The sequence below is a fragment of the Eretmochelys imbricata genome, chromosome 22 (assembly GCF_965152235.1).
Source record: "Eretmochelys imbricata isolate rEreImb1 chromosome 22, rEreImb1.hap1, whole genome shotgun sequence".
NCBI lineage: Eukaryota > Metazoa > Chordata > Testudines > Cheloniidae > Eretmochelys > Eretmochelys imbricata.
Genome location: NC_135593.1, coordinates 4,810,658 through 4,835,898, shown reverse-complemented (window position 1 = coordinate 4,835,898; position 25,241 = coordinate 4,810,658). Strand labels below are relative to the sequence as shown.

Sequence of the window (25,241 nt, the reverse complement as noted above, 5' to 3'; positions counted from 1 at the left end):
ATCCGGTCACGTGACACCCCGCCCACCGGCCCCTTCCGGGCGTCTCTCGCCTGGACCGACACGTCACTGCTCGCGCCTCAACCAAACTCCCCCGCTCTCCAGACCCCGCCCCTCCTCTCACTTTTCCACCAGCCACAACTCAGTCCTCGAGCGCCAGTCCTGCCCATCCCCGCGCTGAGTGACAGGCCTGACATCCAGTCAGCTCAGGCACCGCCCGCGGCGCGATGAGGGACAGCGGTCTGTGCCAATGGGGTGTGCCCAGGAGCGAGGGCGGGGAGGAGGCGCGAGCCGGGGTGGGTGCGCCGAGCAGATGGCTGGCTGAGGGAGCGGGGCGGAGAGCGGCGCCCAGGTGAGGGGGTGAGGGCCCGGGCCGGCCTGCGGGGTCTCCGCGCGTGCAGCGTCGGGTCGCCGGGGGCAGCGTCCGCGTTGGCGGGCGGGCTCGTTCTCGCTCCCCCGGCCCCTCCCCCCCGCCGCCCCGGCCTCCGCCGCCCCCTCCCCCGGCTCTCGGCCTCTGCGGCTGGGGGAGCTCCCCGCCCTCCTTGGCCCCCAGGCCTCTCGGCCGGCGGGTGCTCCGGGGCCCCTGCCCGCCGGGCTCTCGCTCTGGGCGTCAGGCCAGGGGCTCCTGGGGGCAGGGCCTGTCTCTTGTGTCGGTTTGTACAGCGCCTAGCACGGGGGGGGTCCCAGTCTAGGACTGGGGCTCCCGGGTGTTACGGCGACGCTGTCACGCATGACGGCGGGGTGCGGTAGCGGGTGCGCCGGACCTGCTGAGGGACCGGCCCCGGGGGGCAGCCGGGTGTGGGTCTAGCGCTGAACACGCCGAGGCCTGTGGCCACGTCGCTTTTGTGGCAGCGGGTCCCGTAGTCTCGGCCAGTGGGTCTCGAACTTTTTTCTTTTTTTCTGCAGACCCCGGGAAATGGCCGAGGGTCTTAGCGGACCACTTAATAATCTTTCCGAACTCTGTTCGGACCCTTCGCTAACCGTTGTAAAGCCCTTTGGATAAAAGCGCTATATATAAAAAAATTAATAATAATTAACGGTTTTTTGTTCTACAAATAAAAGCCCACAACTCATATTTTAATATCCGTAGGCTTACCTTTCAAATGTGATGGATGTGCCCCCTCTTCCCCTGCCACGGCAGCCCCCGAGCTGGAGCTGGGAAGGAGCGGGAGTCTCTCCCCAGCCACAGAGCTGGGGCTGGGAAGGAGGGCCATCTCTTCCCAGCAGCTGCAGCCCTGGAGCTGGAGAAAGTCGCCTCTTTCTCTGGCCGCTGCAGCCTCGCACATCCCAAATTCCCCCCCACCCCCTCTTCTCACCCCACTGCCCTCTCCCGCCTACCCCCTATTCCCCCACAAGCCGCCACCTCACCTTACATGTGCGACTTCTCCAGGGTCCAGGCACCTAATCAGTGGCTCCACTAATTAGGTGGGTGGCCCTTCATTCTCTTGTGTGCGACCGCCCAGGCGTGCACCTTAGAGGGAACTATCCGCGGACCACCTGAATGGAGCTTGTGGACCACTGGCGGTCCACGGACTACCGTTTTAGAACCTCTGGTCTAAAGTCAGCTCTCATGAAATTTCTGTCTTCTGCACTAAGGAGCCTTTCCCTGCAGATTGACAGTTGCATAGCCTCGGTGGAAGGTAGCAATTGTGAGAGGCCATGCTCGAGGTGGGGGTACCGAGGGTCAGTCCCAGGGCGGGCTATTGGGCTAGAGACTTTGAACTGGACTGTTCATTGGTGAGAAGTGCAGAGGGTGGAGACCTGTGATGAGTGACTTATGGTGCTAAGCTGATGGGCTGCTGTATTTTGTACCAGCTGAAGCTTTTTCGGGGCATGTGGCCTCTTTCCTCAATATGAGTTGCAATAATCAAACCCCAGAGGCCATGAATGACATTTATTATATTGATCACCACGAGGAGCTCTGTATCTGATAAGAGATGTGCAATCACCTGGCCAGTCATAGATGGCAGGGGGCACTTTTTTACATCATGATCATTTGGGTACCCAGTGCCATGGAGGAAGTTAAAACGGACTCCAAGGTTACTGACTGCCCTGCCCTCACTAGTAGGGAGTGCTGTAGAGGAGCCAAATTCCTTGAAGGACTTTCCCTCATCCTACAAGCATCACCTTCATCTTGCCTGAGTTCAGCTTTAGGGAGCTGGTCTTCATCCAGGTGCTGATTTTGGCTGGACATTGAGAAAGCTAGGAGATAATGCTGGCACTTTCACCTGTGTTAACTCTGTAGCTCTCCCAAAGGTATCAGAGAGCTGTTGAATGATATGGGGCAGAAGATTGAGTCTTCGGGGACTGCAGAAGAGGGAACAGTTGACTGTAATGACTCTCTGTTCAGTCTGAGAGGAAGGAGGGGATATGATGTCTCGGTGGTATCCGTTCCACAGTTGTTCCGTGGCCCTGAGCTCTACCCTTTTGCTTATTCCTCTTACTGAGGGCAGTTACTGTACAGGAATTGCAGGTTGCCCCATCTGGATGACAAAACCATGGCTGGACAATGTTCCTTAGAGCCAGCTTTGCCAGTTAGTAGAATGACCTGTGAGGCAGACTGACTTACTGTGTGTGTCACCTTCTGGAATCCAGACAATCTATAGGCAGCAACTCCAGCACCATATCCTTTGTTGCCCTGAGGTTCCTGGGGCTGCTGCCAAGCTCAGAGCTAGATTATCCGTTATCTAGAAAATCTCCAGAGCCAGTGCCAGATTCTCTTGCCCTAACGCTCCATGGGCATTTGCATTCCGTTACCTTTGAGTAGAATAATAATGGTCTTTCTGTGTCCCCCGAAATTGGGAAACTATTAAAAATGTAGCATCAGTGATTCGGTCTTGACTATTATTTTTGGGCAAGTTTGTAACTTTTCTGATAGGTAAAGCAGATCTGGAAGTGTTTCTGCACGTATCTTTATTTTATTTACAAATCCCAGGATTGTCAAGTCTGGTCTCCCCTGGCTTAATTGAAAGGCTCATTGGGTGTCTCAGACATATGGATATGGAGCTTTCTTTGTCCTTGAAGGGTTAGGGTGTCTAAATCAATAACAAAGAGAACTTATTTCCCAAATGTATTTGTTAAAGAGGTGAGGTGTCAACAAAATCAAAGATTCCCTTCTCTTTTTAATCAGGTTTCACTTCCCTCTTGTCTGATATCATAATCCTATTGGTTTTATATTTATAGTGTCTTTGGGCTTGTCACGATTAGAAAAGTTTCACCGGTTGATTTTAAATTGATTGATTTAAACTGGTGCAATTTTACTACCCTATCCTGGTCCACAGTAGAAAAGTCCTGAATTTCTAGTGTAAACAAATCGGGAGTGGGGGGGAGATCCTTTCAGCCCTCTTCATGTATCAAATGGGAGTAAAAAAGGGCACAAACTCTATGTGTACTGTTTTGTTTGGGATTTTTTTGGCCTTTGCAGGTCACTTTAAAAGTTGAAGGGAGGGTTTTAGTCCAGGGAATGCTTTCGAAGTATTACTTTTTGAAGTATTACTTATTGCTAATTGCTTATAAAACTTACATTTACATGGCACTTTACACACACAGAAACAGACACATCCTCTGCCCCAAAGAACTTGCAGTCTAAGGCAAGACAAACACAGACAAGACTGAGGACAGCTGATCAGGTGAGGGGGTTACTGGTGAAGAGGGATTGCTTGAAGAGGTGTGTTTCAAAGATGAATTTGAAGGGGAAAAGGATATCTGGCAGGTGAGGGCAGGGAGGGTGTCCCAGCCTTAGGGGGAGTATAGCAGAAGAAGCTGAGAGCGAAAGGAAGTGAGGAATGGCAAAGTAAGGGGAGGAGGGACTGAGATCAGAGATCTAAGTAGGGCTGGGATTAGTGAGAAGTTTGAATCAGATTCCATAAGAGACAGAAAGCCAGTGAAAGTATCCAGAGCGGGTGACACAGTCAGAATGACAGGAGGGGAGACTGCCTTTTGGGGCAGAAATGGAGTGTGTTGAGGCATGGGGACGGTCCCATTCAAGGGAATATGAAGCTGTTAATTCCTTATTTAGAGAGCTTCCGAATAAGCGTCCTAACAGGAATCCGAAATGCTGCTCTTGGGCTGCGGGCTGCCTTGCTCTTGGCTCATCCCTTCTGTCCTGTTCCCTTTCAGGTGTTCAGGCATCATCCATCGCAGCCTTTGATGTGAAAATGACCAAGTTAGGGTTTCTCCGCCTGTCCTATGAAAAACAGGACACGCTGCTCAAGCTTCTCATCCTGTCGATGGCAGCTGTGCTATGTAAGTCTGAGCCTTGGTAATTTAACTATGAACATCCTCAAAAGGCAACTTCCAGAATTTTGCTAGCTCAGCTCCATGTTCTGCATTTCTTAGGGTAACGGAACTCAGCTATTTTTAGAATTGCTTTTAAAAAAACCCTTTCCGTTATTTTTAATACATTGAAAATAACATCTCTCCACCCCAACTCCCTCAAGGGGTCAGTTTGAGCCAGTCCTGGATATCAGGCCAAACGCACCTTCTCCGATGACCCCACCACTTTTCACAGGTTTTAAGCTTTCATCGAACAAAGACATTGAACTAAATCAAGTTTCCCTTGCTGTGTGAATGCTGTGCGTTGATTCTCCCTTCTGCCTATGTTTTGCAGCTTTCTCCACTAGACTCTTCTCTGTGTTAAGATTTGAAAGTGTCATCCATGAATTTGACCCGTAAGTACCATTCTTGTGGGCTCTGGTTAGTCTTTTTCCTTGTGAGAATGCAGAAATGGTGCTGTGTTTGTCAGGGTCACATTACCCTTCTGCAATGTCATGCGCGAGGGTGCTGAGCAAATTGCTCTGCGTTAAAGATGGGGGATTGAAAACGTACCCTTCATCACAGACCTTTAGATTGCCCTCCCCCAAAAGCTGGCACTCCCCTGTTGCCAGTGATTCTTGCTGGAGTGTGGAGCTGGCTTAGATGGAGTTAACTTGAACAGGTTCCCTGGTAGCTTTGGTATAAGTATGTTGCTGCCAGGGCGTGCCTCTGGACCTGGTGGGGATGAATGCAGGACCCCCAAAAAGTAAAAGTACAATAAAGTACGCTTAGGTAGTAAAGCTCTGAGTGCCCCTTGCAGGTTTGAGCTCATATTGGGTTAATCTACTAGAATCTGGACCTTTGTGGTCACCTTTGAAACCAGTAGGAAGTAGCGCAGAGGTGGAGACGGACAGGGCACCTTCACTACAGAGGTTCAGGATGGTTTAGCGAAGCTGGAGTAAAGTAGTGAACAGTTTTGTGACATGCTTGCTGGGAGGATGGGGGATCGAATTGGCTCTGCAAGTGATCTCTTCTGGTCCTGCTTTTACTGAGGCTGTCCCAGTAAAAACACAATGCAACTATCTTGCAAAATGTTAGGCAGCCTAGATATGCAGAGGTCTGAGCTGCATTCTTTCTCTCTTCAGAAAATATACTGCCAACTGGGGTAGCTTTGTATTCTGTATCGTTAGTCATAAACGTCTACAGCTGGAGAGAGGTCCAGCTGATCACATTGCTACCTGCTAAAACTCAGAATGCATAGTAAAGAAATGGCCAGAGCTCCTTGTATCTAATACTTGGTGCGTTTGCACATGGATCTCCTAAGGGTTTTATTTCAAGACTGTGTACTGCTCAGCACTTGGGCTGGCACTCACGTGTCATAAATAGTGGCACTTCCTCGTGCATTGATTAGTTAAAGGCTGAGATTGGAACCTGAGGAGCAGTAAACAGCGTTTCCCGTGTCCACGCTGCAGACACACTCAACATCTCATGCTATTGCAGGTATTTTAACTACCGCACGACCCGCTTCCTGGCAGAGGAGGGCTTCTATAAATTCCACAACTGGTTTGACGACAGAGCCTGGTACCCCCTGGGGAGGATCATTGGTGGAACCATTTATCCGGGTAAAGCCAGGGTGTTTCTTTTGCACTAAACCTCACTTTAAAGTACAAGAAGTTCAGATGGTGCAGATTCCAAGCCCTTATCTTGGTTCAAGAGACTTATCCCTTAATCTTGTCTCTCCTGTTCCCTAGCTCCGATATTTTTGTGGCCAGGCAATCAAACTTGATTTTTCTCTCTCACTTTACATCAGCGTCATGAAACATTAGAATTGTTCTTATTAGTTGCGTAGCTGAAATGGTACCTAAGAAATAATTTTGGATAAACAAATTGACTAGTAATGTGGTAGCCCACTGGGCTAGCATCTGATTGTGGTAGTTCAGATAGTCCTTGCTAGGATTTAAGGATTATTCATCTAAGACAATGTGATCGGAGCGGCACATGGGTATGTCTTTCCTCCCCCTTCCCCCCCTTGGTTCGAGTTTTGGACAGTAGCTGGCTGGCGTGAACTATACTGTTGATTCTACTTGCACCATGGTACCTGATTGACCGAGAGGTGGAATTCTCGGAGTTCACACACGTTGCATCCGATGAAGTGAGCTGTAGTTCACGAAAGCTTATGCTCAAATAAATTGGTTAGTCTCTAAGGTGCCACAAGTCCTCCTTTTCTTTTTACACATGATCTGGGCATTCATAATTCTAATACAGGCCTCGAGATAACAGACTTCACTTAAATGTAGTCCAGTTTTGTCCTGCAGGGTTGCACTTTGTTGCAGATTCTCCAAAGGTAGAACATAGTTCAAAGCTGCTGTCTGGTTTACTCAAGGCCAACTGTGGGAGGAAGTCTGCACTTTATCCCATGTTCAGAGCCCAGTTAAGACAGATGCCAGATGTCTTTAAAAGGCTCTGGAGTATTTTGATGGCTGTCCCTTTAAATCTGACCAGCATTCTCTTGGATCAGAGGCACTGGCCAGACATCCCTGTTTTATATCCTCTCCCCACCAAGCCTCTAATTTAGGAAGGTTTGGGGGTCCCTGAGACCTTCAGATAATAGTGTTAAGGGCAATATAAGTACCTAGATAGTCATAATTTACATAAAGAATTAGTGTAAATGCTTTAATCTGACTGTGTCCTTTAAATTCTCTTTACAGCAGCTAAATTATCCCTTTCTTAACTTAAAACAGCATCTCAGTTGCCTTCTGTGCTAAATGAAGTATAGCTCATGTATTGCTGGTGAATCAATGACCCCTTGCTAACAAGATTCTCTGTCATTCAGGTTTGATGATCACATCAGCAGCGATTTACCATGTTCTGCACTTCTTCCACATTACCATTGACATCCGAAATGTTTGTGTATTCCTGGCTCCCCTCTTCTCTTCCTTCACCACCATAGTAACTTATCACCTCACCAAAGAACTCAAGGTAAAGAGTGATAAAGAGTAGATCTGTGCATAACTTCTGAGTTTTGTAGCTTTCCGTAGAGGGCATGAGATTTGCTGTCTGGTGTACCTATATGACAGAGCAGAAGCACTGAGAATTGCGGGGGGCGTGAGATTATGGTCCTTAATACTTCTGTTACTTTGTTGTCTATTGATTATTTGCTGTTTGAGAGCCAGATTCATCAGGTAGTTCAGTTTATTCATCTGGCCTTGAAAAATCCCCCAAACTATTTGGGAGGCCTGTATATTCTTGACTGGGTTTTTTATTGACTCCTACCCAATGGGATCTTTTCCGTGCTCTATTTCATTTTGCACTGACCTCTGAGTGCTTGGCGCTGACTGGCTTTGATGGGAGGCCAGCAGGTTAGCAACCATGCTGGGGTCTTACAGACTAGGAAAAAATAGCAGCTCTCCCCTTCTGTCATGTTTAGGTCCTGTGTCTCACACATGGCTCTGTGAGTGCTACAAATCCCACAATGCCTGGGGGTTTGTAAATGGCAATAGTTGGCCTCGGATTCCAGCTTGAGTCCTGTTTCCTTGCTCCTTGTCATGTTAAATGTGGTAGGGAGAATGGGAGTAGGAGGGGTTGGGGCTTAAATGTATTGCCTCAGCTTGACCCAAAGGCAGCTCTGAGAGTTGCTTCAGGATCTCTATTTGTTTGAGGCATCTGGGCCACAGTTTATTTTGTGCCCTTTAAAATTCTGTGCTGCCTGGAGATGCCTTTTGAATGACCTGCAAGGCTTGTAATTGCACAGGAATGTGTGTCCAGAGCCTCCGCCGTGTCACGTTCATCTGCACGAGCAACGCAATTTGGTCCCAAGTGCCTGGGCTTTATTTTCCCACCAGAGCTGCTTTGCACAGCGATAGTGCAAAATCATTCATGTTTGCTTAGTTCTGCCCACTGGCTTTTAAAAAGATGTTTGAGCTGGAGAGGGTGACCTTGGGCTACTGCCCAAAGATCCTTCCGCATTCAGTCTCATATGTTCGTGTTCCCCATGCCAGCCTGCCCAACTGGGAGTTTCAGCCTTACTGTCAGCATTTTGTAGCCATAATGAAGGTAGTTTCAGGATTCTGTTTAGATACAGCTCTGTGAGTTCCTTCCTTCTGCCAGCTTTTTGTCAGGGTGGTACATGCAGTAATCAGGTTTGACTCTCTGGTCTGTGTTTCAGTCTCTGTATTGATCCCCCTCTAGCAGACAAGAGCCCCTCTTATGGGCCCCAAAGGGGATCCTCCTCCAGCTCTCCTCAGCTGAAGGCAGGCTCTGATACAGGTCTCAGAGGGAGTGGGGTATGGCAAATCTTCTCTAGGGCCCCTTGGGCTGGGAGAATTGATTATTTTACCAAGTCACTAAGCAGGAACTGTGCCTTGGGTTAGTTTGCTTTTGCCAGCCATGCTTGTTTGTAAATCTCTCTTTAAAGACTGAAGTTGAATCTCTTTCCCTCTGACCATATGTGGTTCCCAGGATGCAGGGGCAGGTCTCCTAGCTGCTGCCATGATTGCCGTGGTGCCTGGTTACATCTCTCGTTCTGTGGCTGGCTCCTATGACAATGAAGGTGAGATCGGTGGGACTCCAAAATGGGGTTATGTAGAGACAGAAGGTAACCCCTAAAGAACCACTACGTGCTGAAAACTGACTGTAAAAATAGCATTGTGTGATTCGTCCTGTATTCGCTCCCAGAGACACACAGCTGGGTCATTCCTAATCAATAATGATCCACCAGACAAAATCTTCACTACATTGAGATGTGGCTTTTCTCCTGCCCATCCAGCATGTTTTGCCTGTCCAGTTGAGGCAGCTGACCTCTCAGGACAGAAAGCATCTTTTCTCTTTTGTACAGAAATGAGCATGCTAATCATACTCTAATAGGAATATCGTCAGTTTCATGTCACCAAGCGATTCTACCAGCTCCATAAACTCTACTACGCTTGCCATGTTTCTTCTTCCCCTTACCTCGCTGCCAGTAACAACAATTCTGCAGCTGAAATGGAGACAAGTTCGCTCTTGGTACCTAAAACAGAACAGAATCCAGCTTGCTCTTCTGTAGCTGTGTTGGTACTGCTGGGGCTACCAAGAAGCAACTTGTCAGCAAAGTTAGCAGATGTGACTTGGAGAGGCACCAGAAGCAAATTTGTAGAGTCAGAAGGAACCATGTTTACCTTTTTTAAACCTTGAATTGTGCTTTAAATTGTAATTTAATTTACATATACATTCACATACGGGGTAGATGTTTCTTCCAGGGGCCCAAGGCAACATAGACAGTGACATGTTAAGTTGTCCGTGTAACAGACAGTAATTTTGTAGGCCTCTGCTCCTTGCGATAAGGATTTCTGGCGTTCGCTCTGTGAAGGGTGCACACAGCGTGTAATATATTGAAATCTAGGTAGGCACTGCCACTGCACATGTGGTTCCCAAACCAGTGGGGGGTTTTTCAGGAGCTGGACAGTGTGTGCTGTGCCCTAGTCCCATGGCTGAACTTTGAGGGAAAGACATTTTGACATAGGGCAGTAACTTTCATAGGAGATCACATTGCCAGTGATGCAATGGCTATTACTACTGTGAGGAAATTTTGTCTCCTTGGACAACATGGTGGACCTAGGGTCAGGTTTACCAAGGTTTTTAGGTGCCTAAAGATGCAGATGTTGTCTAGTGAGATTTACAAAAGCGCCTAAGTAAGTTAGGCACCTAATCCCCATTGAATTAAAGGGCTTGTCCTTTTTGCCACGGTGAGGTTGTCCTGGGCCCTTCAGGGGAGATATTTGTTTTTGTGTCCATAGTTTTTCCAGGCTGATTTCTGTACATTATTTTGCTCAGGTATTGCAATATTCTGTATGTTGCTAACTTACTACATGTGGATCAAAGCAGTGAAGACTGGCTCCATCTACTGGGCAGCCATGTGTGCCCTTGCCTACTTCTACATGGTAAGTGTCTGTTTCTGTTCATAGTGTTTAGGAATCTCCAACAAGCCAGTGACCACTTCAGCTGTGGGAGTTGACCAGAAGTAACCAAAATACAGCCTGGGTGTCAAATGTGTCCTGCAGCTGTCTGTCTCTGTTTCAGCATTCAATCTTCCATCCTGTGTTCCTTGATGATCCCTATATGTAGGGTGTATCCTCCCTGCGGCACACCTGGGTATTGAAGTTGCGGGTGACTATATTTTGTATCATTTTATGCCAGTTACATGTGTCTGCCTAGTTCCTACCAGGTTGCTGACGGGGCCAGTGGTTGGGAGCCCTTGGATTGACTCCCTGCTGATTGAGCTTTATTATCCATTGACCCTTTTTATTATAGGGGGTGATGTTGCAGAGTCCAGGTATCAAAGGCCTTGTCCTCATTAGGAGAAAAGGTGTTTTTTTTTAACACATTAGCTGATCAAAGTAAAGCCTAGGGTTTCCATATACAGACTGACATGTTAAAACTACAACTTGCCTTGCCTACATTAGGATTTTAACATGTGTTGGCCTTCACCTCTTTTCCTAGTGTAGACATGGTCAAAGCAAATAGTAAGCAGAGCTGCCTAGCATGCTGTCTGGTGTTCGAGGACTCCAGAGCAGCCCAGCAGAGATGCTCTGTTAGCAACTCCAGTGTAAAGAAAATTTATCTGAGGCGTAAAAAAACTAGAATTTGATTTCAAAGCCAGAAGGACATGTTTCCCCCCTCCTGTGGAACATTCATCCTGATATGTTGAAATGAAGTGAGGGGCAAAGCTTTCACTCCTCCTGTTTCCTGTGTAGTGGGTTTCATTTTGTCCAGTGATCTAAGCTGCCTGGATGCTGTCATTAAGACCCAGCGGTCTCTGTATATTCTCAGATGCTATTTTCTGTTGCTTTTTCTTTATTTGGCTTTTTTGAGTGGAGCAAGTAGGGTCAATGCTCCGTTCAGCTTTTATGAATACTGTATCAGATTAACTGCTAATAATTCCCAGTGTTACATGCCATATTGTTTGTGCATAGTAGTAGCATTGGCGAGTCTGGGTAAGCGTCACATAAGACTATATTCATAATACAGCAGATAATGCAAGATCTGAGATGAGCCATTCTGAAATTCTTCCATGTGGCTACAAAGATAATTCTCTTTCTTTGGGTGCATTTTCCTGTCAGGTCAGTGCTGGAGAGCTCATCTAAACTAGCAGAGAAAAGGCAGATTTTTAAAGAAGAGTCACTTAAAAGGAAAGATGTTTGGAATTGGGGTAGCACTATGACTTTTACATGTTCTCTTCCCTCTAGTGGGATGTACTAAATGTACAAACAACAGTAACATTTGCCCAAGTCTGCTGAGAGAAACAGTGAACTAAGTGTTAGAAAAGCCAAAGAGGGACGTTAACTCTGCATTGTTTGAAACCATCACAAGAAGGCTGCTATATACGGACAGTGTTAATTCTGAAGAACGTTTTGAATTGGTAACTGTTTAAAAACGACTGGAGTGTGATCAAGAGTCCCACGTATGTGGCATTGGCTACTGTGAGAAATTCCATTTTCACATGGGTGTTGATGGGAATTTGTTTCCTTTTAAAGGGAACTTTGAAAGTATTAGTTTGCTTAAGAATCAGACCATTCCTGAGTGAAAATGGTCCTGTTTTTGAGCAAAAGCCCATGATACTTTGTGGGTATCTTGTAAAATTGGACCAGTTGTCCTATGTGGCCTACATGGCAGATGAGGGTAGCTGTAGTCTGTCTTACACAACCTATGAGCATACCATGCATTTCTGTGAAGTTGGCAAGCATGGGCCTGTATTGGATAGAGTTTGGATGCCCTGTAGTGAAAGATGCACAGCTCAGCTTAGCTTGTCTTCCTTAATATATTTTACTTAAATATTGATGGTATTTGATCTGCTGCATGTTTGTTGCTTCCCTGGCATATTCACTGAGTGCGCAGTCTTTCGTCCACTCTGCAGTTACTCTCCCAGTCACGTTAGCCATGATTTGTATAAAAGGGAGAATGGCTTTTCAGCATTGTAGGATTCTGGGCCCAGTTGTCTCCCTGTCAAAAGGAGTAAGGGAATGGGAGATGGCCTGTAGAATATTAACCTCTTTTCCATCCCCACAGTGCAACTGATTCTGAGCATAGAATTGTTTTTTTTTTTCTTTTCTTACCCAGGTCTCCTCGTGGGGTGGCTACGTATTTCTGATTAACCTGATCCCCCTGCATGTCCTTGTGCTGATGCTGACAGGACGCTTCTCCCACAGGATCTATGTAGCCTACTGCACCGTGTACTGCTTAGGAACCATCTTGTCTATGCAGATTTCCTTTGTTGGCTTCCAGGTAAGGGAATTAAATGAAGCAGTGAGATGGAGTATGGTCTAGCGGTTAGAGAAGGGGAACTGTAGGTTGATGTTTGAGTTCTGTTCCTGGCTCTGCCACTAACTTATTGTGTGACCTTAGGGGAGATGCTTCACCTCTCTGTCCCTCAGTTCATATGTAACAGAGGGATGATATGACTGAATTTCCTCCCAGAAGTGTGCAGAGCTTCATGAACTTCGGTAATGCTCTTTGCACTGTTCGTCAGAGGGCTGCAGACTGTTATCAGTGCTAGCAAATATCCTGACCTGCTGTGTTCTGGATATTTTAAGTTATTATAAAACCCATTATTATAAAATAGCTGTAAGTTCCAAATCACTTGGGTTTGCCTGTTCTTAAAACCACTTGGTCTTCACGGACTTACTCAATGCCATTGTGATTAAGGTCATTGTTTCTTATTATGGCTTTTCTAGTCCCAGTGCTAATTATGGAAGGCCGGGTTGTCCAGTGGGGGATGGGTTCTACTTCCAGCTTTGCCATACTGACTTTCTGGGGCCTTGGGCAAGTCACTTAACCTCGCTGTGCGTCTGTTTCCAGCTCCGTGAAATGGGGAGAAAGCTGCTTTACAGCCTTTGTCAAATGTTACATGTTTACAACTTAGCCTGGGCGTGGTTGTAAGGCTGGGTGACTTCTACAGCAGTAGGCTGGTATTAGATTATTCACTGCGTCTTTGTTGTTACCTTTTTATTAAAATGCCCCTATTTTCTCATAAACGAATGAGCCAGCTGAAACCATCTTGAGCTGCAGTTATGTTGTCTTTCTGGGCTCCTGCTTAGATACTCAGGAGACTTAATCTGAGCTACTACCATATGCTAAATGTTACGGTATCAGTTCAGGTCAGCATCTTTGTTTTAACAAGTTCTCGGGGAGAGAGTATGTGGAAAAAGGGATTGGTATGATCAGGGCTCTCATTGTGGCTCCTGGATTTAATTTTCTTTCTGGCTTCCTAAGAACTTTAATTTGTGTGAGAAAATGACTCTTCCTGGCGGAGTGGTGCACTCTCTGCCCAGAGGGGAAGGCTTCATGTGACTCGGTGAGAATGCTGCTGGAAAGCAGATTGAAATATCTGCTGTCGTTCTCCTTCGCATCTGATCCCGCTCTTTCTCCTCACAGCCTGTCCTGTCATCTGAGCACATGGCTGCCTTGGGGGTCTTTGGCCTGTGTCAGATCCATGCCTTTGTGGATTACCTGCGCAGCAAGCTGAACCCCCAGCAATTTGAAATTCTCTTCAGAAGTGTGATCTCCCTGGTTGGATTTGTTCTTCTCACTATAGGAGCTGTGCTGATGCTGACAGGTAGATTGAGATATGTGACAAAAGCTGTGATTGTGTTGGTGATGGAACACATGAATTTTCTGCTTCACTTTCCTGCTATTGCTTTGAAAAGTGGCATAATGGTTAATTTAATTCATTCCTTCAATGAAATAGGAAAGAACCCTTATCTTGGCTGAGAAGTTGTACTAGCTCTTGTACCAAAATCTGCATGCAAAGTGTAGCTCTACTCTGATAAGTAGAAATAGCTCCTTCTTCCTCAAACCTGATCCCCTGTGTGTGTGTTCAGAGTCATCATCTTCTTATTTCAGAGTAGCAGCCGTGTTAGTCTGTATTCGCAAAAAGAAAAAGAGGACTTTTGGCACCTTAAAGACTAACAAATTTATTTGAGCATAAGCTTTCGTGAGCTACAGCTCACTTCATCGGATGCATTCAGTGGAAAAAAAAATGCATCCGATGAAGTGAGCTGTAGCTCACGAAAGCTTATGCTCAAATAAATTTGTTAGTCTAAGGTGCCACAAGTACTCATAATCTTCTTATGTTATTCACTAAAAGCATGTTTTTAGTATTTTTGTTAGCCCAACAGAGCCAGCACAACTCTGGGAGCTGGAGCTGGAGTATATTCTGGTTCATGCTTCATCTTCAGAACAGTTAACTAATCTCCAGCAGCAGAATCTGTATGGCTGGTGATAGAAGTGTCAGAAAGGACTCTTGGATCCCATACTGAGTTTGCTGAGCTAGAGGTTACACAACTGCTGCTTGACTTGGAATCTGAACAGATTTGACCTGGAGTCAAGGAGAGACTATTACAAATGGCACTGTGGAGCTCCATGCTGAGAGTGCCTTTCAGAGGAGAGCTGCACTTTACAGCTATTTTAAAACCTAGTAATTCTGAGGAGTAATAAATTCAGTATATTAATAGTATTGCATGTGATCAATATTTGTGAGATACAATTACAGCTCTACATATTCGTCCTCTGTAAAAGAACTTTCTGGTGTAAACTGACCTGTGACTCCAGTACATAAATGTGGATTTCTCTCCTCTCTGCCAGGGAAAATCTCTCCTTGGACTGGCCGTTTCTACTCTCTGCTGGATCCTTCCTATGCAAAGAATAACATTCCCATCATTGCTTCAGTCTCTGAGCACCAGCCCACCACTTGGTCCTCCTATTACTTTGATCTGCAGCTTCTTGTTTTCATGTTCCCAGGTGAGTTCAGTGCACTTGTTTATGGAATGTGCTCACACCAATCCGATTCCGATGAAGAAAAAAATTGCTGCAGAAATTCTAATGACAGGCCCCTGCCCACACCAAGTGGGCAAAGCCCTAGAGTGGAGGAACTTTATACCAAAAGCCAAAACCCTTGTCCAACAGAAGATCAGTGGGAAATTGCATTGCAATGTACAGCTGGTTAGGCCTACATTTTAGGGCCACTTAAAAGCTTCAGCTAGTGCACCATGGAGCTGCCCCCGGCTTAGCATTGTCAGCCATGCGTTTCATACTACATCCACTCTGAAACCTGCACTTTTACTTCTGGATGCAGTCCAGAGTGTTGACCTTATGGCATGGCCTGTGTGGCTTGGGTCCCAACTGCCATGAAAGAGCATTATATAGCAGAGAGAACATTGGAATGGGAGTTAGGACTTCTGGGTTCTGTTGCTTTCTCTGCTACAGTGTGATCCTGAGCAAGTCATTCCATTCTCTGTAAAATGGGATGATAATGCTTAAACTGCCTTGTAAAATACTTTCAGATCTATGGATGGAAAGCTATAAACACAATAGGTGCTGGATATTATTAACACTGGAGAGACAGCCTATCCCTGCCATGAACTGTTGTCACTGCTGAGATTACCCCATGGCCTTCTGCCCTCAGTCTTTAGATCTGAGCATTTGGGGTTAATTGGTGCTAATATTTTGAATTACACCCAGATATGAATAAGAAGCAAGTGCAGTCTGCAGAGCATTGGTTGGTTAGTGAGGGTACTACAGCCTTGTATGCTTCGTACACAAAAACCCCCTAAATCAGCTGAATCATTCGTTGCTGTGCCAATAAAATGTCCTGCTCATTGTCTTAATGCTGTAGCACACCACATACTTATGGGTCCCTTGTTATGCACAGTAAGCCCAGCATTTGCTCTGTCTTCTAACCCTCAACCCCATGTTGACGGGCTAATTCATCACAAGACAGCCTTACAATACCTGACCAGCACTGCCCCATCCCTGGTGTTAATGCATTGTAGCCTTGCATTCTCCTTGGACAGCCTAATGCTGCATGTAACTGATTTCATTGTTGGCAACAGGTGATGCATTCTAAAATCAGGTGATTCATAACATTCTGGTTTGGTCCTGCATTTGTTTAATACAATGCGTTTTAACTCTTGGCCTAGAAGGAAATTGCCAAGCTGGCTGCTGACCTGTCTCTCCCTCTCTTACAGTTGGTCTGTATTACTGTTTCAGTAATCTGTCGGACGCCCGCATTTTTATCATCATGTACGGCGTAACCAGCATGTATTTCTCTGCAGTCATGGTGAGAGCTGCCACGTGCTGAGGATTGAATGTGCGAAGTCACGGGATTGACCATCCTGGGGATGGAAAAATGGGTAGAAAGAGGAAATGAGTAAAGTGGAGAACTAGGATGGCTCCTAGTCAGTCTGTTACTGACTCACTAGTGGCCTTAGAGTAATTTCTCCTCCTTATGTCTGAACTTTTTCAATTGTCAAACAGAGCTAATGTTACCCACAGAGTTAGTTAAAACAGTCATGACATTTTTCTGTTTTTCAATCACACATGGTTGTGAGGTTTTGTTAGGGAATGCGCCCTTGCGAGATTTTTGAAGCGGCAATGAAATATCATTAGTCTCTCTCTTGCCATCGCCGTGGGTGAGTAGATTTTTGGGAGGGATTAGTGAATGTTCTTTCTAGTTTTTCACAGCTGAGTTGTAAAGCCCATCAAGCTTCTAGGTGGTAGGCTCTGGATTTCATTATTAAAGCTGAGTGGCTGATGGTGAGCTAGTAGTTCAGGATTTTGGTTTAGCACATTGTGCCCCAGGTGAGAGTTGACCTCTGTGCATGGAAGCATCCGTTAATTCTTGGTTACAGTACAACAGTATTAGAGGTTGTAGAAGTGATGTTAAATTAAGATCCCTCCTGCACATGGCTGGTGGCCATCCCTGAGAAATTCAAAGACCCCATGGCACTAGGCATGTTGCCTTGCATTCCCCTTGGACAGCCTAATGCTGCATGTAACTGATTTCATTGTTGGCATTAGGTGATGCATTCTAAAATCAGGTGATTCATAACATTCTGCTTTGGTCCTGAATGCCAGTGTGTTCAACATAATGATGGTCCACTGGAAAACAGTCTTATGTCCAGGCTGGGATGGTTATTGCGAAGTACAGTATGGCTGTTTGCCTGTACAGTCACTGCATCCATGGGGAGGAGCTATATGCACCCACTGTCTGTATTTCATTTCTGTGCTCATTGTGCATTTTGCTAGGAGCTCATCATTCTGTGGCCAGGTACTAAATGTCCTGTTGTCTTCAACAGGTGCGTCTCATGCTGGTTCTGGCCCCAGTTATGTGCATTCTATCTGGCATTGGGGTTTCTCAGGTGCTCTCCACTTACATGAAGAACCTGGATATCAGCCGACCAGACAAGAAAACCAAAAAGCAACAGGACTCTACCTACCCTATTAAAAACGAAGTGGGTTTTCATGCATGATTATAATCCAGGTTTCAAGGGGAAACCATGTGGGCACTGATCTGGGGGAAGTGCTCCAAATCTCTATGGGGGAATGTAATTAAAGGAGGTGGGGGAAGGAGATTGCGGGGTGCGGGGAAGTGACATGGGGATGTTCTCTAGCCCTCCTTTTGAGTAGCTCAGAGAGGATCAGTGGTAGAGTCTCTTTTCTAAGCATAGAGTAGACCAATCATCGCTTGTGATCCCTGCACTTTGGTTGAGCACAGCTCTGTGATATGAGGTTGAGCTCTCTTTCAAAATGAGTGAACCTTCTGACATGCTTTTGATACTGTCTGTTGCTTCCCTAGGTTGCCAGTGGCATGATCCTGGTTATGGCTTTCTTCTTGATCACCTACACTTTTCATTCGACTTGGGTAACCAGTGAGGCCTACTCCTCCCCCTCCATAGTGCTATCTGCTCGTGGGGGGGATGGCAGTAGGATCATCTTTGATGACTTCAGAGAGGCGTATTACTGGCTGCGTCACAATACGCCAGAGGTAAACTGCCACAGGGTCTCTGCACAAACAAAGTGATCCTAGGGCTTGGTTTCAGGTGGAGCAAGGAGACTTGAATCCTGACAGCTTACAGGGCTGTTGCACCTTCTGTCGCTGGGGAGACAATGGCAACAATTTGGGCTTAAATGCCAGAATATTTGGCTAAATTAGATTTATTCCGAGTAAGAGGAGGAGGCACTGATCAGGTTTTTATTTAAATGTGCTAAATCAAAACTGAAACAGAATTAAATCTGTTTCTGACGAGCAGGGTTTTATGTTTATTTTCTCTACTGCCGTACCTGTCCACGGTGCACAACTGGGAGTCTGGACTCCTGGGTTCTAATTCCCCATGGTGTGTGACGGTGGGAGGTCACTTATCCGATATGTGCCTCAACTATTCCATCTGTAAAATGGAGATAATAGTTGCATAGCTCCCTTCTAGGAGAGTGAAGAGGCCTAACTAATTAATTACTGTTTGTAAAGGGCTCTGATAGCCTGGTATGAAAGGTACTACTTGAGTGAATATTATTACACTGAGTAAGCATGGGGTTACATTTGTAACCCATCCCTAGGTCCCAAGCTTCCTGGCAGGGGCCACAAGGCCCTATTTGCAAGATACTAATATTCAGCCTGATGGCATCACACGCTAATGGAAAACTGGAAAAGTAAGTTAGCTGCTTTTAGTGTGTCTGTACAGGAAGGGCCCTGATAAATTGCCCTTCATCGCTTGCAGAATGACTTGCTTTTACACTGTTCTTTTCTTGGGGAGGTGAAGGTTCTTTGCCGTAGTGTCTGTTGCACATCAGCTGGTTTGTGTTCTGTAGAGCTGCAGGTGGCACATGGATCTGCTGTTCACAGTGCTGGGCCGCTGGCCTAGACTTGTGGGAAGCAAACAGGTTTGACACATTTGTTTCATTTGTGGGAGGTTATGAAAGTGTAGGTTAGGTGTTGCTCTAACTTTACCATTATGTCCCTTTGGACTGGCACTGGGGAGTACAGCTCACCTCTGCAGAGGCATTGCCTATGAGGATGAACCTCAGAGTTCCGAACACATTGGGAATGGAGGTTTTTCGTAACTCTGAAATGTTTGTAACTCTGAACAAAACATTATGGTTGTTCTTTCAAAAGTTTACAACAGAGCATTGACTTAATGCAGCTTTGAAACTTTACTGTGCAGAAGAAAAATGCTGCATTTAACCATCTTAATGTAAATGAAACAAGCACAGAAACCGTTTCCTTACCTTGTCAACTCTTCTTTTTGTTTAAACTTTCCCTTTATATTTTTAGTAGTTTAACACAGTACTGTACTATATTTGCTTTCCCTCCCCCCCCCCGCTGCTGCTTGATTGCATATTTTTGCTTCCACCTGTGGTGTGTGGTTGACCAGTCAGTTCATAATTCTGGTGGTGTTAACTCCAAGATGATACTGTATGTCTCTGACTTGGCCTCCGAGACCCAGTGTGTCACTTTAAATTTAAAACTGTCCGGTGCAGTGAGTAGTTCTGTCACACACAACAAAGGTTTGGAAATTATCTCAGTCCCTGGGTCTCTGGAGCAATTGGTTGTATTGCAAGACTATCAGTCTCCAGAAGCTAACATATTAGTGACTCGCTATACAACTAACGCATGGAGCAGTTCCTGTGTTGGGCCTATCTAGCCATGAAAATCAACCGTTTTAGAAGGTTGCAGTGTAAGGCAGTTTGATCCTACCTATGTAGACTAGAACAAACTGCATCACAACTCCACATTCTAGCATTATAGCCTGGGTCATTGCACAACTGTAACACAATCTAAAGGGGTTGTAATACACCTTAATTCAGTCTGTGAGCAAGAATGCTGTCCACTGACATGGTCAGTTTGGCTGTGTAAATAGGTCTTTGGCCTCAGATTTCAGACTCAAAGAAAGGGATAAAATGGCGAGGTGAGGGTTCCTCTGGATACAGCCTGAGCTAGAGGTGATCTGTATGTTGAAATGGTTGCGGGGAATATTGGCAGGCACAGCATCTTTGAGCCCCTTCTCCATTTTAACAAAGCCTTTCTTGGCAGCTTTCAAGGAATTCCCTGTTGCAGTCTTGCTCTCTGTGTATTTTGTAGCTGGGAAATGAGATCGCAGATAGTTCTTTTCCAGATGTCTTTATTTGCAGAGATGGCCCAGTTTGCTGCAGAGCTCAGCTGTTTGAGCAAGCTTTTAATGCTCTTGCGCGCCCCGCCCCGCCTGCTTTGTCTCTGAACCTTTGGCATACGTGGCTCTATGGCTGCCCAACTTTTTTCCATCACAGACTAGTTCAACTTCAATGAACACTGTAGTGTCCTATAATAATGTTTATTCCTAAGCAACCCTAGAGCCAAAGGACTTTGGGAACCTGATGCAAATGTTTAAGCTTCTCAGAACAAATCACTCAGGCCTGCGACTTAAGTGTGTTGTAGTGGGAATAGGACAGCGCCCTTTCTGAATTTTGGTTGAAAGCAGGTGACTAATTGGTTCTTTCGTATTTGAATGCAGGATGCAAAGGTCATGTCCTGGTGGGACTATGGGTATCAGATAACAGCCATGGCGAATCGGACGATTCTTGTAGACAACAACACCTGGAATAACACACACATCTCCCGAGTTGGTCAGGTAGGTGCAGTGACTCCTTGAACGCAGGACCTCTCTTCTTAGTGTACCACGAAAAACCTCCCATGGATGAAGATGAATTCTTCTTGGGTGCTGCACTGAGTGGAGGTTCTAGCTCTCATTTGAGTGACCCGTGCTCTTATTTATTGATGGAGACGATTCCATGATGCAGCTTGTACTCCCGTGTGATGGGGTTACTGTGGATTTCATGGCTATGGCTTGACTCTGGCTTTGTTTTTCTCCAAGGCAATGGCATCCACCGAAGAGAAGGCCTATGAAATTATGAGGGAGCTGGATGTCAGTTATGTGCTGGTAATATTTGGAGGCCTCACTGGATATTCCTCAGATGGTAACATATGTCACTCTAAAACCCTTTCCTTACAGCTCTGCAGTGCAAACTCCTGCATGCTAACTCATCCCTCTAGCCCAGTTGCCCACACTCCCTTCTTGCATGAATAACCCTTATTTCTGTGCTGTGATGCTCTCATCTTCTGCCTGCACAATGCACAGTAGCAGGTTGTGCATTCAGCCGCTGCACCAGGTGACCACTGAAGAGCTGGCTGGAGCTACACTGCACAAGCAGCAGGGGAAGGAAAGACCTAGCCCATGGTTACTCTTAAATTGGGAGGGTTTGTTATTGGTGGTTTTTTTTTTAATCTAATGTAAATTAATCCCAACACACAGACTAGAATGGACAGGTAGGCTGGAGGTTCTGTTAGACTTCTGGGATGGATAATCAGTGTAGGGATGAGCAGGTGCGTGGCAAGGCCAGAATGATTCATGTAGCTGCTCCATCTTGCTGGTGAATGCCTGGATTTGTTTGTACGATACTGTTTGATCAAAGGGTGTCTAGGGGGCTTGCTAATCGAATTGGATGGTATCTTCTGAGCCTTCAGGCTGGGTATTAGAGAAACACAAAACCAATTCTCTGCCAGGAACAAGAACAATCCTGCAATTCAATTGTAGGTACCCTCTGGAACTTACAATAGCTTGTTATGCAGTAATTTTGCAAAGTATTTAAGTTACTGTGAGACTTATTACCGAGGTAGTGATTAAGTGCCTTATGATGTTTGAGGGAAGGTTGCAGTTTGGGTAGCAGGTGGAGCATATGTTCTGTGTTCCTGGGCAAAGTCACTTACATTCTCTGCCTTCATTTCCCTATCAGTAAACTGGAGATAATTCCCTACCTCCTGGTGGGTATTGAGGTTTAATGAATTCATGTTTCCACTTGAGAAGAATGTAGATGGCACCTTTTACCTATTTGCTCACTGAGCTCCTAGCTTGTGCGATTAGGGGAGATTACAGAGTTCAAAGCAGCTTCATCTACCTTGTTTCTTCACTCAGATCCACATATACAGTTTCAGCCTGAAGTGAGGCTCTCCAGGAGGTCCAGCTGCTACTGACATTTCTGAATATAGGGACTGAGGGCACCTGCCTTTCAGCCTTGTGCCTCCAGATGGGCAGTTGTCTCAATAACCACATGCCCTGTGTGTGGTCCTTCACATGGGTCATCTAACTGGTGGAGGCCTGAAGTCTGAAAGTTGACCCTGCTGAGTGCCATTCTTAGCTGCTTAGACTGTTTGCTTGAAGTACGTGTGATGTGTAAAAACACTTTGACCTCTCTTTCCTACCTCTGTTAGATATAAACAAGTTTCTGTGGATGGTGCGAATTGGTGGAAGCACAGACACCGGGAAGCACATAAAGGAGCACGATTACTACACGCCGACAGGAGAGTTCCGTGTGGATAGGGAAGGTTCCCCTGTGTTGCTCAACTGCCTTATGTATAAGATGTGCTACTACCGCTTCGGGCAGGTCTACACAGAAGCCAGTATGTAGTAATGGTCCTTGTGTTGGTATTGCAGAAGAGTATCAGGAATACTGTCTAGGCATTAGAGCAGGGAACATGGGTACCCAGATCCTGAGGTTCTGTTCCCAACTCTGATGCTAACTTGCTGTGTGAACTTGAGCAAGTCCCTTCCTTTTTCTGTCTCTACTCTGTAAATGGAGAGGATGTTGCCCTACCTCCTGGGGGTGGGGAAGGAGGGCTTCTATTGGCAGGACTGTCATTCCAGCACTGCACACCAGTGCAAAGTTTTGTTCTGGAATATAAAGTGCATTGCCAGGCTCTGGGCTTTCTTTGAAGGCATTGGCAGCTCTGAGCCTGCTGTGCTGATGTTGGCGCATGACTGCCTTTCATGAGAACATCTTGATACCTGACACCCAAAAGTTAAGGATGCATTTGGAAAGGAATACAGCTGAAAGGAATACAAAAAATAACACCTCCCACTTACCTTGTTTCCCTGCTCTGGCTTGCCCCGAGGAGGCTTGTACTGCAGCCCTTCAGAACATAAAGAGATGAAAATCTGACTTTATATAGGGGGCACAGACTGTGTTAGAACTCACAGGAGGCTGTACGTTCAGAATTGAGTCATCTGGGGAAAGAGAAGAGCCTGGCCAGCTCCATGTTTTGAATGCATTGTCTGCCCACTGGGTTTTGAGAGGCCTTGGGAAAGGGTTTTCATTTGGGTTGGAAGGACCTGTATTATTTTTGGCAGAAATGTGGACTCTGAAGCTGTTGGTCATTTTCCCCACTCCCATTCTTTCTAGAGCGTCCCCCAGGTTATGACAGAGTGAGAAACGCTGAGATTGGAAACAAAGACTTTGAACTCGATGTGCTGGAGGAGGCATATACCACAGAGCACTGGCTAGTTCGAATATACAAAGTAAGCAGGCAGTGGGTGCTATCGTCTCTCTACAGAGGAGCGGGGGGAAATTGTGAACAGTCTGGGTATCTGGGGTTTGCCTGTGCTGGGATATGACAGCCTTTTTGGAAGTGAGACTTTGGGAATTTTTTTCTTTTAAACAAAGGATGGAGTCCAGCTTTCTAGGCAAGTTTAGGCTACTGATATGGGCTACAAGTCCTGGGAAGCTGCCAGGAATGCCGTAATAACTGGACTGCTAAATTTACAAAGGAATCAAGCTTTAAACCAGGTCTGATGCTGCCTTTCCTTCAGGGCTCTTTGTTTCTTTAGTTGGCATTTTCTATATTGTTGTACCGGAAATGCCCCATTTTGATTAGGATTCTTGAACATTCCTTGCATGCCCACACAAGTGTCAGAGGATGTATTTTGTTAGCTATGCTGCAGGGGAATTGGGAAGCGTAGGCCACCAGATGGCTGTGAAGGTGATGCTCCATAGATTAGATCACAGATCTTATTTCTGCTATACTAAAGTAAACAAATAATGAATGCAGACTGTGGCACAGGTCTTCAGTTCCCCTGTACTGATGCCATTTGTTTGGTCTTTATATGCGATCACATCATACCTTCTCTGAAACAGCTAATACCGTTTTTGCCCTTTCCATTAAATACTCAAAGGCAGCATGGGTCCAGTGAGCAGGGCACAAGACTAGGAGTTAGTAGAAATAGGTTGTAGTCCCACTTCTGCCACAGATTTGCTCTGTGACCTTGAACAAGTCTGTTCACCTCTCTGCATCTATTTCTCCATCTGTAAAATGGGGTTGATGATGATAGTAAGTCCATCAATGGCTATTAGCCAAGATGATCAGGGATGCAACCCCATGCTCTGGGTGTCCCTAAACTTCCAGCTACCAGGAAATGGACTGGACAACAGGGGATGGGATCACTCTGAAGCATTTGACATCGGCCACTGGCAGAAGACTGGATACTGGGCTAGATGGACCATTGGTCTGATCTAGAGTGGTCTTTCTTAGGTTCTTACCTTAGTTACCAAGTGCTGTCAAAATCCACATATGGCTCCCATCACCATGGTACCTAAGCACTATAGAAGTACAAAGTGGTATTCTGTTACTGTGTTTGAAAGTGGATTATATCTGGATAGTAATGTGCAGCCAGCAGTCTAAAGAATTTGGGCTGAACATTTTGTTAAACTTTAAACACTGAAATTTAAAATTATCCTGTGGCTACTACAGCTAAGAATTGGAACCGATGGAGCATGTGTGTGGAATATAACGTTACAGACAAGTGAAATGATCCTAGATGTTTCTCCCCTCACTTAGCTGGATAGCTTGTGAAAAGGTAGGGAAACTGTATAAGTGAAATGACTTGCCCTTTTGGTGTTTAGAAGTGCATGAGCTACAGACAGCAAAGTACTTGTGAACAGGAGTAAAAAGAATGTAACTTTGAATGTTGAGTTGCCAACACAAAGTGGACAAGTCAGTACGAATAATTTATGATTTCTCCTAAACGTGCTGGAGTCAATACGCAGCAGAGAAGTTCCCTGTGTTAATGGAACTATGGAAAGCTGCAAAGATTATTTGTGTCTTGCAGGTAAAGGACTTGGATAATCGTGGATTGTCAAGAACATAAATTTGCCTTCAGCTTTAACGCAAACTGCACTGACCGAGCCTTTGCCTGTGAAGCAGAATTTTTTTATACAGTTTGTAAGTGCAGAAAGGAGTTGGATTTAACTGCCCGTGAAGTCCCATCCTCATGCGTTCAGTCTGTATTTGATGGAATGATTTTTTATAAATATGAACCGGTTACCAAATCAGAAATAATGGCTTTACGGTGGGTTGATTAAAGGGGGAATGAAAAAGA

The 25,241-nt window shown here is 45.8% G+C and overlaps 1 protein-coding gene across 1 annotated transcript; it reads left to right on the top strand.

Annotated features, from left to right (window-relative positions):
- The first annotated feature begins 277 nt into the window (after positions 1–277).
- STT3A (STT3 oligosaccharyltransferase complex catalytic subunit A) lies at positions 278–25,241 on the top strand. Its single transcript, XM_077839759.1, has 19 exons — positions 278–349; positions 3,547–3,626; positions 4,117–4,242; positions 4,607–4,667; positions 5,752–5,873; positions 7,085–7,230; positions 8,710–8,800; positions 10,060–10,166; positions 12,343–12,507; positions 13,657–13,837; positions 14,866–15,021; positions 16,248–16,339; positions 17,358–17,513; positions 17,858–18,046; positions 20,547–20,663; positions 20,907–21,009; positions 22,301–22,489; positions 23,269–23,384; positions 24,972–25,241. The coding sequence occupies exons 3-19, from the start codon at positions 4,155–4,157 to the stop codon at positions 25,008–25,010; spliced, it is 2,118 nt and encodes a 705-aa protein (XP_077695885.1). The 5' UTR covers positions 278–349; positions 3,547–3,626; positions 4,117–4,154; the 3' UTR covers positions 25,011–25,241.